Source organism: Sprattus sprattus, assembly GCF_963457725.1.
Source record: "Sprattus sprattus genome assembly, chromosome: 11".
In the NCBI taxonomy this organism is placed as follows: domain Eukaryota; kingdom Metazoa; phylum Chordata; class Actinopteri; order Clupeiformes; family Clupeidae; genus Sprattus; species Sprattus sprattus.
This window is the reverse complement of record NC_137909.1, coordinates 16,262,803-16,277,688: the sequence shown is the minus strand read 5'-3', so window position 1 is coordinate 16,277,688 and position 14,886 is coordinate 16,262,803. Positions and strand designations below refer to the sequence as shown.

General features: G+C 46.5%; 1 protein-coding gene across 3 annotated transcripts in view; it reads right to left on the bottom strand.

Moving 5' to 3' along the window:
- The window catches only part of dab2ipb (DAB2 interacting protein b), a gene marked incomplete at its 5' end in the record, with an annotated part of 144,174 nt that overhangs the window by 33,678 nt on the left and 95,610 nt on the right, over positions 1-14,886 (bottom strand). For all 3 annotated transcript variants that reach the window (XM_080848007.1, XM_080848005.1, XM_080848006.1), the window contains 3 exons: positions 4,247-4,804; positions 7,553-7,651; positions 7,928-8,081. In XM_080848007.1, coding sequence (XP_080704133.1) covers positions 4,247-4,804; positions 7,553-7,651; positions 7,928-8,081 — 811 coding nt within the window. The remainder of the gene's footprint in view (positions 1-4,246; positions 4,805-7,552; positions 7,652-7,927; positions 8,082-14,886) is intronic.

Genomic DNA, 14,886 nt, shown 5'->3' with positions numbered 1-14,886 from the left:
CTTACACTCTCTCTCTCTCTCTCTCTCTCTCTCTCTCTCTCGCTTGCTCACTCTCACTCTCACGCTCACTCTCACGCTCACTCTCAAATTCAAATAGCTTTATTGGCATGACCATTGCATAGCATGTTCATGTACAGTGTTGCCAAAGCAGAGTAATACATTAAAAACAAAACAACAAAAGAAAAAGAAACAACAGAGAAACAACAACAATCAACAATGAAGCTGTAAATGGTGAAACTATATCTCTCTCTCCCTCTCTGTTCTAGCTGGGAGATTTCTTGGCAACTGTGTTGCAATTCAAGACCAATAATAAGTAATAATAATAACAACAAAAAGTAACTAAAAACTCTGACTTGTGCTTCACTGCCTCAAGCTAGAATAAGCAACTCAAGGGGGATACGTGCCAGTCTGTCAGGTTGTGTGTGCTTGTGTGTGTGTGTCTGTGTGTTGTTTAAGAGCTACTGAAACAATTCCGGCCTGTTACGAGTGCTCCAGGGGCCTGCCGTGGTCATGGCAACCAGCGGAGGGGAATTCCGCGACACCAATAGTAACGGAATCCTGAGAGGTGACCTTGCCCTGCACAGGACTCTACTTGTTTTCTCCTCCTCTCCCTCGGCCAAGTCCAATTGTCACAGCTCCTAGCCATCACAAGATAGAGAACCTGGCCCTGGTCCGAATGAAATCAAAAACATCCCTTCTATACTCTTCTATATAGACACACACACACACACACACACACACACACACACACACACACACACACACACACACACACACACACACACACAGAGTTAACAGAGTTAACAGTGCTCTGATGTGTGTGTTGGAGACCTGTTAACTTCACATGCCAAGATCAATGTCGGCCAACGGGTAAATGAACCGTGACCTCATGAAGAGATCTGTGGAGATAAGTTCCACTGGAAGGCTGAAATGGGGAAGTGGCATAAAAAGCACAGATAAAAACATGGGTTTAGGTCAAGTTCAGACCGAGCTCTCATGAAAAGCTTCCATAGCTCTCCTTTCTTAGCTAACCACTGAACTGTGAAGACCAGCAAAAAAATACAGCTGAACACTTGACTGGTCCTTGAGTTCTAAGTTCTGGGCCTGAGTATTATAGTTCTGGGCCTGAGTTCTATAGTTCTGAGTCTGAGTGTTATTCTTCTGGGCCTGAGTTCTATAGTTCTGGGCCTGAGTTCTATTCTTCTGGGCCTGAGTTCTGCTCTAAAGGTGAGCTGGGCCCATGACAGATGGAATTGAAGTTCATGTGCTAAGAAGAGTTAATGAGGGACTGTTCTGTTCTACACCAGTAAGCATGGAGGTGGGGATGTCTAAGCCATGTACAGACTTCACACGCTGCTGTGTGCAGACGTGCTTGGGACGTAGGGCATTTAGTGAGTGTGTCTGAGTGTGTGAGTGTGTGAGTGTGTGAGTGTGCATATGTGTGCTTTGATGCCTCCGAGCCACGCTAGAATGCAATACCTCCTCATTATTGGCTAATGAGGGCCTGAGCATGCTAGCTGCACGCACATAACCACACACACACACACACACACACACACACACACACACACACACACACACACACACACACACACACACACACACACACACACACTTGTTAGGAGAGTTGGACACACAAATTCATGTGATCAACACCTCCCCCACTCTGGATAAACAGATCTACCTCCAGGGGAGGGTAGGGGAGGAGAGGGGAGGCCTGTGTGTGTGACAAGAGAGCGTGAGAAGACCACAGAAAACTCTGACTCAGCTGGGTCTCAGTACAGCACTAACACACGCGCGCACACACTCACACACACACACACACACTCACACACACACACACACACGGACACAAACACACACACACACACACACACAGTCTAACTACTTGCCCAAGCGATAGCCGTTCTCTCCTGCTTCTGTGAGGCTGTGTAAGAGCCCCGGCACCTGGGGTAGCTACAGGGCAGCAGGGCAATAATGCTCTAATTAATCTCAGCTCTGAGGGGGCCAGTGGACACACTGTCTCTAAGGGCCCTCCAAGGAGCAGGAGTGTGTGTGTGTGTGTACGTGAGAGAAAGTGTGTGTGTGTGTGTGTGTGTGTGTGTGAGTGAGAGACAAAGAGAGACTGCGTGGGACTGCGTCTATGTGTCTGATCACGTACTGTAGATACGTGTGTGTGTGTGTGTGTGTGTGTGTGTGTTATGTGTGTGTGTGTTGGGGTGTGTGTGTGTGTGTGTGAGGGTGAGAGTGAGGGTTCAAGCCCCATCCTTTCACCCTCTTCCTATTAACTTCCTCCTCCTCTGCAGTAAGCTGAGCTTTAGAGACTCACACTAATGGCTGATATCAGCTAAAAGAGAGAGAGAGAGAGAGAGAGAAAGACAGAAAAAGAGAGTGCAGGTGTGAGAGAGTGCTACAGAGAGAGAGGAAGGGAACGCAGGCACGAACACAATGCGTCAGGCTTCCGATAGCGATCCGTGCATCCCGGGTTGCTTTTTAAGGCGGCGCTCGATAAGCTAGCACAGAGAAAGGGGCCGCCGTGCGTGATAAGGCACAAAAACACGCTGATAAGAGACAGAACAGAGTCGGCTCAAATGAAGAGGCAGCGTTTCTCATGAATTAGGGATGAGATGCAGGGATGCCACACATAGTGAACACACACACACACACACACACACACAAAACACACACACACACACACACATACATATTCTCAGGCACACACACACACACACACACAAATATCCAAATTCCACTGTGCGCACACACACACAAGCTAAATCAGGAAGGTCACTGCTACAATAACTGACCGCATTCCATTGCGGTCACTCGTCAAAATGGAGGAAAGGCAGAGAAGGCTGTTACCAGGAGGAGTCTAAACAAATCCACCCGAAACACCCGTGTGTGTGTGTGTGTGTGTGTGTGTGTGTGTGTGTGTGTGTGTGTGTGTGTGTGTGTGTGTGTGTGTGTGTGTGTCTTTGGCCATCTTTGGTCATGCAGTTCAAGTGTTTACAAGTCCCCTCTCTCTGTACTCTTTACCCTCTGGAGAGAAACTGACAACATCCCAACCAATCACAGTGGAGGGAACAAACAGGACATGGAAAAAGCCGCCAATGGCAAGTCCTTGTTCGGGCCCCCTGCTGGCTGGAAAGAGGAAGTGTTGTGGGTGGGATGGGTGACTGGATCAGAGAGATTATTTGTGGCACGAAAATACAGTTGCACTTGGGTAATGTTAAAACACAAGTTGCAAAAACCCTCAAAAACACACACACAACCCGCAAACTCAGCCCTGATCTATCTATCTACCTGTCTCTCCATCTTTCGTGTGCATGTTTTAAAGAGTTCAACACATCAGTAACATAATATATATGTGTGCACAAATATTTGTGTGTTAGCTGAAAAAATATTCCTCTTCTCTCCCTCCCTCCTTTCCTTTCTCATTCCTCTCCCCATTCCTGCTTCAGTCCTCCCTCCAATCTCTCCACCTCCCTCCCTCCCTTCTCCCCTCTCTTTCTCTTTCTCTCTGGGTGGATGGCAAGAGATCAGAGGATTACAGTTTGTTTGAAATTTAAGAGCCTTCAAAAAACGGCAAACTCACCCCCACAAACACTCCCACAAACACAGCAATACACACTGACACACACACACTGACACACACACACTGATACACACACACACACTCACCTACTGGCCCTTCAGGCAACTCACAGGATACATGAGGATCAAAGGTCAGAATGAAAAGATGAGGCTGCACACACACACACACACACACACGCACGCACGCACGCAGGCACGATGCACTCACGCACGCACGCACGCACGCACGCACGCACGCACGCACGCACGCACGCACGCATAATCACAACTAAGCATCACCAAGCTGCACACACTGCCCATAAAACAGAATGGGAATAGGAATAGTCTGCCCACTAAAAGACCTGAGCAACCATCAGCACATTTTATATCCTGAGCCTCAACAACAGGTCAGATTTTATGACAGCGCACACACACATGTACACACACTTATCACTCACACACATAAAAACAAACATAGATTCATACATCACTGCCAATCTATCTGTGCCTCAAAATGTCTACATGTGTACACGTGTACAGAACGCATCGGCAAAACACACCAACCTATAGAAAACACCTTTCCCTTCATGTACACACACACACACACACACACACACACACACACACACACACACACACACACACACACACACACACACAGGACCACTTTTACCTTGGCTTTGCCGGTGCTCTGGAGGATGTGGACGAGAGCACACGCCATCTCCTCCTTGTTCTTGACGCTGAGGGCCGGTTCCAGCACGGAGCAAAGCAGCATGTAGTTGTTGGTGGTGTACTCCGCAAACTCCTTGTACAGCTCCATGGGCAGGATGTTCATGCTTTGGTACCGGGCCTTGATCCGAATCATGGGCCCCGGCGCCTTCCCCTTCCCCGGGTTGGGCAGGCTCACCGGGTACCACTTCTCCACGAACTGCCGCCCCGACATGGCGGCGACGGGGATGTTGACGAGGCCCACGTAGTTGTTCTTGTCGGCCTTCTTCTTCTTCTTGTCGCTGTCCTTGTAGAGGTGCACGGTGACGCTGTGGACGGAGGGCAGGTTGCTGAACTGGAAGTGCTCGCCCCAGAAGACGTTGTCGGCCTTCAGCTTGCAGGTGGTGCGGGCGTAGAGGCCTTCGTCCAGGCACAGCTCGCAGAAGTACTTCTTCTTGGCCGGAAGGTCCTTGGCCTCGATGATCCACAGCCGGAGCAGGTTCTCCACCCGACGACAGTTGTCCTGGAAACGGGCCACGAGATGACAACGAGATGTGGAGGAGAGCGAGAGGGAGAGAGAATGACAGGAAGGAGGGAAAGGTCATATCTGCACATCTGAGTTTTGTTCATCTATGTTCATCTGTTCATCTGACAGGTCATGGTGTTGTATTTAGGAATGCTATTGTTATGTTCTAGGAATTTTGATTAGATTTCTTCAGAGTTTTGTGCATCTCTTTGAAGTACCACGACAGGTCATTGTTTGTACGTTCACACACTCACACTCACACTCACACTCACACACAAACACAAATACACACACACACACACACACACACACACAGAGTGTGCTGAGCAGACTTAGAGCTCCCTTAGTAGAGCTGTGTAGTGTTGCTGGCGTCTGACTGTCACGTTGAGCAGCACAGTAGTCATGGCACAGCTGCTGCTATGATTACTGATGAGTCTACTGCTCCACACATCTCATCCCAACAATAAATAAATCAGCTCTGGACAGCAGCCAGACACACACATCTGGTCCAGAATGTCTCTCTGTGTGTGTGTGTGTGTGTGTGTGTGTGTGTATGTGTGTTTGTGTGTGTGTGTATGTGTTTGTGCGTCTCTCTGTGTTGTGTTTACAGATGGAGAAGTCTCATCCAGACACCTCTGGTGAAACAACCTTTGAAATACGTCAAGCACAGAAATTACACACACACACACACACACACACACACACACACACACACACACACACACACACACACACACACACACACAGAGAGAAGCTGTGAGAATGTCTGACTGAAGGCAGTGGCAGATGTCTGTGAGGAGGTTGCAAGGAACTTAGTTTAAAGTGTAATTAGAGCCACATTTGGTAAATAAGGTGGGGAAGGCTGTCAGACGGTGTGTGTGTGTGTGTGTCTCTCTCTCTCTGTGTGTGTGTGTGTGTGTGTGTGTGTGTGTGTGTGTGTGTGTGTGTGTGTGTGTGTGTGTGTGTGTGTGTGTGTGTGTGTGCGTGCGTATGCATTTGTATGCGTGTGTGTGCGGGTAGGTATTAGTGAGGAAAGCTGTCAGATTTGCATTCAGCCTTGGCCTGATTTGGTGAGCCATATGTCTGCAGGTTGCCACGGTGATGCTTTAATTACAGTGCATGAAATGCCCTGTATTGTTATTCCTAGGCTTCTTCTTCTTCTTCTTCTTCTTCTTCTTCTTCTTCTTCTTATTCTTGTTACCTTTTTCTGCGATTAATTCAGCCCGAACCGCTTAACGTAGAAACTTCATTCAAACTTTGTCGCGTAGGTCTTGTAAAGGACACTTATGCTATGTATTTTTCACTTTTCTAAACTTTATACTTTTTAAGATATTAAATAAAAACGAATCGAAATTTTCCCATTGACTTACATTGGGCCATTATGACATCATAATAGGGAGGTTAAACTGGCTTGCACCTGTGCTTCACTGACAGCTGCGCCAAATCAAAGGAACCTCTTCTCTGTCCCTCTCAATTTAACTGTAACTAGGAACATTAAGACACCTTCCATTCTCTACTTTTTTTCTCTCCATCTCTCCATCTTTCTCTCTATCCCTCTCAGTCTACTTTCTCTCACACTCAATCTCTCTTCTTCACTACATTTTTATCTCCTTTTTTCAATATTTTCACTCTCTTTTTCTCTTTCACTCTTCTTTCCTTCTTCCACTCATCTTTCCTTCTTCCACTCTTCTTTCCTTCTTTCACTTTTCTTTCCTTTCTTCACTCTCCTTTCTTCTTTCCTTCTTTCACTCTTCTTTCCTTCTTCAACTATTATTTCCTTCTTTCACTCTTCTTTCCTTTCTTCACTCTTCTTTCTTTTCTTCTTCCACTCTTCTTTCCTTTCTTCACTCTTCTTTCTTTTCTTCTTACACTCTTCTTTCCTTCATCCTCTCTTCTCTCCTTTCTTCACTCTTCTATCCTTTCTTCTTTCCTTCTTCCACTCTTCTTTCCTTTCTTCTTTCCTTCTTTCACTCTTCTTTCTTTTCTTCTTCCTTTCCTAACTTTTGCATTTCATGCACTGGTATTTCCTTCAGGAAATGCATTTTCTAGTTAAAACTTTGTCGTTTCCTACTCCCTTATTTACCTCTCACTCTCCTTCTCTACCCAAACGTTGCCTTTTCTTTCTCTCTTTCTCTTTCTTCTCGCGTATCCACCTCTCCACTTTCCAATCATCTCTTTCTCTCACTCAAACACATACATAAACACTATCTCTCTCTCACTCACACATACACACTATCTCTCTCTCTCTCTCTCACTCACTCACTCATCATCTCTCTTTCTCAGTTTCCCTCTCTCTCCTTCGTTATCCACCCCTCCTCTCCTCTCCCCAAACATCACTTTCTCTCTCTCTCCTCCCTTATCCACCTCTCCACTTCTTAAGCATCTATCTCTCTCTCTCACCACTCTAAACAATTTCTACTGTCCTCTCCCTAAACATCCTAATCCATCTCTCCTCGCCTCCCCTCCCCAAACATCTATATTTCTCTGTCTCTCCTCCCTTATCCACCTCTCCACTCTCCAAGCAGCCTTCTCTCTCCTCTCTTATCAATCTCTCCTGTCCTTTCCCCAAACATATTTCTCTCCTCCCTTATTTTCCTCACGGAGCGTCAAGGTTGGGTTATTGGTAGCTCTTGGGTATCTTATTAGCGGACTAGCCCTGGAGTGGAGGTGGTCAGAGGCTGAGTCCGTGTGGGGGGTGGGGTGGGGGGGGGGGGGGGGGGGGGCTGGTCAGTGACTGTACCCTACCTTGTTTGGGTGGACGGCTCGTCTCAGGTTCTCCATCCACTTGTCCCTCTCAGCAGCCGAGCGACACGAGAAACACTTACTGCCTGTAGACGTGGTCACCTGGGGAGGACATGACACATTACACACAGGGAGAGACAGTGGTGTGTGTGTGTGTGTGTGTGTGTGTGTGTGTGTGTGTGTGTGCATGCATGTGTGTTTACACATGTGCATATGCTTGTGAGAGTGTGTTTGAGTTTGTGCTTGTGTACCTCGAAGCAGTAGTCCTGTCAGAGGATGCTGCTGTGCACTGGTTTGATGAGCAATCCCTCCATGGTGTGTTTTGTGTGTGTGTGTGTGTGTGTGTGTGTGTGTGTGTGTGTGTGTGTGTGTTCGTACCTCAAAGCAGTAGTCCTGTCCGAGGATGCTGGTGTGCACTGGTTTGATGAGCACCTCGTCCTCCATGCTGAGGTCCAGAGCTTCCACTGCACTACTAGGGCTGAGCAACGACTCGTGGGAGCGAGACTCCTTCAACCTCGGCATCAGATGGGATCTACACACACACACACACACACACACACACACACACACACACACACACACACACACACACACACACACACACACACACACACACACACACACACACACACACACACACACACACACACACACACACACACACACATACACACACACACACACACACACACACACACCAGATAGAATGTAATATATATAAGATAGCCAGTCAAAGCACAGAAGAGCAGTGTGAATTAGAGAGGGAGAGAAACTGTTTGGGCATAAGGAAGAAAGAAAAAGAAAAATAATAACAAACTCTGAAATGGGAGGTGGAGGAGACGAGAGAAAACCTCCTCCAACCTCTGCATCATGTGACTGGAACAAACAAAAGAGGGGAGAGGAGATCGGAGAGAGAGGGAGGAGAGAGGGAGAAGAGGAAGAGAGGAGGAAGAGAGGAGGAAGAGAAAAGGACGGATGAAGGATATCAATATGAAGTCATCTGTGTTAGGAGCTGCAGGGAAGGGGGGGGGGCACACACACACAAATGCGTAAACAATGAAGGAAGGAAAAACCAAAAACCTGAGTCATGGAATGGATTCACACACACACACACACACACACACACACACACACACACACACACACACACACACACACACACACACACAGAGAGAGAGTCACAGTAGAGATGCGCGGTTGGCGGTTGCACCCGCGGACTCCGCGGTTAAACCGCGGATCGGGCGGGTGAAGTGACAAAAAATAATATTTTAATTAAATTCGGGCGGGTGGCGGTTTACCCAACGAAATTCAAAATATCTACACATTGTTAAATGTCGTTACCTACATCCAAGCACATTTTTTAATAATCAAATTTTCATCAGGCAGTAAATTGGCCTAGTTCCGTGTATGCATACAAAGCAAACAAAGGAAGCGAAAAAGTTCAAATTAAGTGACAATCCCTATCATGTCGCGTCTCTTTGCAACGCCACAAACCTGCAAGCTATGAGTCAGCTGTCAGTATTGGAAGAAGCCTTAACGTGTCGTAGATGAAACTGCCTGGGTTATTTTGTTTCGTTAGGCTATTAGTTATATTTTAAAACAGCCAGTCATTGTAGCCTATCACTCGTGGAATAAGGAATTTCAAAGAGATGATGGAGTGATTTGACTCAGAAGTGACATTGGGCATTGGCAGCGCTAGATGTTCAGAACAAGTTACACTTCTAGTTCAGTAACATCACCAGCTAAGAAAGAAGGTAAGAAAAATAGTCGGAAAACTTTGATTTGCAAGGCAAGCAGGCAAGTGTTGGGGTTGTTACAGTATAAAGCCTACAATGCGGTGACATTTCGGAATTGGCTAACAGACTCAGCGTTTCCTTCTAAACTAAAAACAAGCCTATATTACCATATTAAAATGGTGTACCAAATTGCGTTTTATTACAATGATAAAAAAGTGTAGGCCTACTAGCCTATGGTAAGGTCAGGTTTGCCGATGTGCTTGGCTATTTTAAAGTTTCTCCCTGTGCATCGATCGGAGACAGACGTCACTTCACTGATAATATTCTGGGGATAGGCTACAACATAGCCAATAGGCTTTCATACTAGGGGCTTTATCCTTTAAATATCTTTGCGGCATTGGATCAGTCTCCTTTCAAGAACAGGCAAGAACTTTCTAGCCTCGCGTCAGCAGCGCCTATACCTAAAAACAACAGGCGGATGGCGGGCGGGTGCGGTTTTAAAAATTGGTCAAAAAAATTGGTGCGGATGTGTAGCGGACGGATCATGCGTTTTGTGATGCAGTTGCGGATGAAATAATAGCCCATCCGCGCATCTCTAAGTCACAGTCACTGACTCAGGCACGTGTAATAGAAATACATGCTTATATGCCAGGACAAACTTCAAACAGTCTGAGGAAGACTTCAAATGCGACATTTATTTACAAAAATAAACTACATTTTAATATAAGGAAATACATACAAAATCATGCTGACCTTTAACACACACACACACACACACACACACACGTTGTATGTTCACATGTATTACTCTTTTCTTTGTGGCTTCCATCCAGTCCCAGCGTTTTACAGAAAGTCAATGTGCTTCAAATCCCCAACAAGCCAATTAGCACCCTCTCCATAACCAACCAATTAGCACCCCCTCCATAACGAACCAACTGCCTCCTAATTATGTGCATGGGTGTTCACAAATTACAGAGCCAAGACTATTATGCATATCTCATTTTACAGGTAGGCACACACAGACACACGTGCACATTCCCTCTCTCATACACACACACACACACACACACACACACACACACACACACACACACACACACACACACACACGGTTTCACACAGAGATAGACATTCCATTATCATTAACCTTGCTCGAGGCACTCAGTCATCAGATAGTGAGAGGAACATGAGTGTGCGCACATGCACACGCGCACGCGCACACACACACACACACACACACACGCACACACACACGCACACACGCACCCACTGCTACTGCATTGTTAACAACCCTAGTCCCGCCCCTGTGTCAGCAACACCAGGTCTATAACTACAGCTAATGAGGTGTAATATTCTTTTAGTGCAGTGCACTGTGGGAGTTCATGTTCACACACACACACACACACACACACACAGTAATTACCTGTGTGGCCCATACAGAGCTATACAGCTATATAATGGGGGGATAAACAATCCTGGCACAGACCACCCAGTTAGAGACATGGCAAGGCATGGACCACAGAGTCTATTGGCAAGAGCATCTCTCAGTCTAGCTCCCACACACACACACACGCACACATATACCCACACACTCATGCATGCAGGCTCACACCTTGCATGATCTGAATTTAACACGTATACTTTTTGAGTCAATAATAACATACACACATCCAAATGAGACATTAATAACACACATATACATCCAAATTAGTCTATAATTACACACACACACACACACACACACACACATATCCAAATGAGATATTAATAGGCTAACACACATATACATCCAAATGAGTCTATAATTACACACACACATCCAAAAGAGACATTAATAACACACACATATCCAAATGAGACATTAATAACACACACACATCCAAATAACTCAATAATAAAACACACACACATCCAAAAAGTTGTCAGATCACTGCCAATGCAGACAGGGAAGAAATATCCCACCATACCATTCATTCTCTCTTTCTTTCTATTTCCCTCCCTCCTTCTATCCCACTTTCCTCCTGCTAGCTTAAAGCTCAGTCTGGGGAGGGAGCTGTCTTCTGCCCACTGGAGCTTTACAAAGCAAACTCAAAGTGTGAGTGTGTGTAGCTCTTTGTGTGTGTGTGTGTGTGTGTGTGTGTGTGTGTGTGTGTGTGTGTGAGTCTGTGTCTCTGTGTGAGTGAGTCTGTGTGTGTGTGTGTGTGTGTGTGTGTGTGTGTGTGTGTGTGAGTGTGAGTGTGTGAGTCTATGTGTGTGTGTGTGTGTGTGTGTGTTTGCAATTCTTTGTGCATGGAGGGTGTGTGCATGTGTGTGTGTGTGTGTGTGTGTGTCAGTCTGTGTGTGTGTGTGTGTGTGTGTGTGTGTGTGTGTGTGTGTGTGTGTGTGTGTGTATGTGAGTCTTTGTGTGTGTGTGAGTCTGTGAGTCTGTGTGTGTGTGTGAGTCTATGTGTGTGTGTGTGAGTCTGTGTGTGCACGTCAGTCTGCATGAATCATTGTGTGTTTGAGTGTGTTTCTGATTGGTCAGTGGGAATCCAGATGGAAGACTGACAGAGTGAGAAGGCAAGGGCTTCAGGAGGGGATATGAGGTTGGCTCTGCCTGCAATGCCTGCTGGGATTTGTAGTATCGACCCAGCCTGGACCAGAACACGAATGTTCCGATGCGGATAGCTGGCATCAATATTCCTGATTCTACCGAGCTGACAGGAGAACCGGAGGGAATGTCCATCAAGACTGGTCCTAACGAGGAAACGATGGCATTGTCGATCACTTACACTCTCTCGACAGCAGGAAATGAAAGCCCCCCCCCCACATACACACACACACACACAGATACTCCTGCCACACGCACACACAGAAAAAGAAAAGAGTTTTACAAAGCTCATGTTGGAGAACTGGGAGTGTGTGTTTGTGTGTGTGTGTGTGTGTGTGTGTGTGTGTGTGTGTGTGTGTGTGTGTGTTTGTGTTTCGCCCTGAGCGGCTGTCTACCAGCATGACTGCCGGTTAAGAGTTTCAACGGCGCTTCAATCACAGCGTGGAAAAACAATAAGGGTTTATTTAATATTGCTCTCCTCACCTACAAATCGGGCTCAGCTCAAATCTAATAACACAAGCAGACCTCCAGAGCCCAGTCCACCAGTGACCGAGAGAGGAGAGAGAGACGGAGAGAGACGGAGAGAGAGAGGGGGAGAGAGAGAGAGAGATGAGAGTACAATATCTGAGAATGAACAACATGTGAGAGAACATGCATGGGATGGGATTATGATAGTAATAAATAAAGTAAGACTGTGTGTGTGTGTGTGTGTGTGTGTGTGTGTGTGTGTGAGAGAGAGAAAGAGAATAAGAAAGAAAGAGGGAAGGTCTGTCAGATAAGCAGAGAGACAGAGAAAGTAGAAGTACATGAGAGAAGCATTATGACAGTTGTGTGTGTGTGTGTGTGTGTGTGTGTGTGTGTGTACATTTGAGACAAAGAGAAACATGGTGAGAAGCTGTGTGGTGATGAACAACCTTTTGAATGAGTGTTCTATCCCTTGCTTTTCTTTCAGGAAAACACACACATCTCACACAGTCACCCACACACACACACAGGAGAAGATCAAGCAGAGGATGAAATTGAGTAAAAGATTACTAGCACTAGACAAAGCTACAAAGAACAAGAAAGACCTGAATGAGGGTCAAGATCTCTACTCTGAGAGTTAAAGGTCATTGCATGGCTGATGAGGTCATTTTCCTGGGAAAACATATCCCCTGAACCACAAGAGAGACCAATCACCTTCCAGAGGCCTCCTTTGTCTCCCACTAACAGCAAGCCTATTGGCCGGGACAAGAGTAGGACCGGAGCTAAGAATCAGAGATGATGTCATCTGCTTGACTTTGGAGCAGATGTGCCCATGATGTCACTCCTGCTTGTGTTCCCTGGACGGCAACAGCTACTTTAGCAGCAAGACTCACACAGACACACACTCACAGACACAGACACAGACACACACACACACACACACACACACACACACACAGAGAGCCACCCACAATGAGAGCTGTCAAGGTAAGGCTGAATAAGGCAAAAACAGAATTAGGTGGGCCCAAGTGAGCTTGCATGGTATGTCTGCACCCACACAAAAGGTGATGGAAGGCCAATCAACCAATCACAGGTGGAGAAAGACAGGGGTGGAAGATCATTCAGCCAAACAGAAGGTAGGGGATCAAGTGGTCCCTGAGGAGTTTGATGGAGGGCATGCCCAGGCAAGGTGTGTTTTTAAGTGTGGGCACAGCAGGAGGAGTGTGTGTGTGTGTTTTTTCAATTTACTCCCCTCACTTTCATGGAACTTACAAGTTGTACAAGAGTAGGAATGCTCTTAATATGTGGGTTCCGCATCAAAACACAAACACACACACACACACACACACACACACACACACACACACACACACACACACACACACACACACACACACACACACACACACACACACACACACAAACACACAAACACACACACACACACACACACACACACACACACACACACATACACACAATCATATCTTTGATGACATCTCCTCTGTTTTCTATAGGTTTCTATAGGATACCCTCACACATTTCAAAAAAGGGTTTAGAATGTTAATGAGCCTCACTAAATGACTGTGTGCGTGTGTGTGTGCGTGTGTGTGTGTGTGTGTGTGTGTGTGTGTGTGTGTGTGTGTGTGTGTGTGTGTGTGTGTGTGTGTGTGTGTGTGTGTGTGTGTGTGTGTGTGTGTGTGGACCATCAGGATGCACAGCGGGTGCTTAGAGCAAGTGTGTTACAGCACATCAAAGAAGCGATTCAGGGTGTTCAATCATATGTGCTTTGCATGTCAAATGGATAGTTTGCTAAGCGTACATGGTGTGTGTGTGTGTGAGAGTGTGTGTGTACCTCTGCATCTGTGTGTGAGTATATTTGTGTGTTTATTTGTGTGTGTGTGTGCACGCATTTCACCTTATCCTGTGGTGAGACAGTAAATGACAGCATGCAATTAGACATGTTTGCAAACAAATCAGGGTGTGTCAGTGTTTGAAGTGTGAGGATATGAATGGTTCATTTCATCACCGGCCACTCTGGGTGAAAACACTGCCAAACACACACACACACACAAACACACACACACACACACACACACACACACACACACACACACACACACACACACACACACAACTGACCCTCAAAGACAACATGAGGACAAACACACCCTCCTCCTTGCAGCTCTTTCTTGCCTTCCTCACTCCTTCTCTCTCTCCCCCCCCCCACCCCTTTGTTGATCATCATCCACACACCATCTTTCTTTCATCCACTCCCCCCTCTCCTTTTCTCTCTTCCTGCTTGCTCTTCCCCTCTCCCATCTCTCTTGTGTTAAAGCAAGTTGGCTTCTAGTGCTGATTTCGGGGTCCACCGTGATTACCCTTGTCTCAACGGAAGGGCTAAGGCTGGTGGAAATGCCCAGGGCTCTTTAACACACACACACACACACACACACACACACACACACACACGCACACGCACACGCACATGCACACGCACAAGCACACGCACAAGCACACGCACACTCACACTCACATACACACAT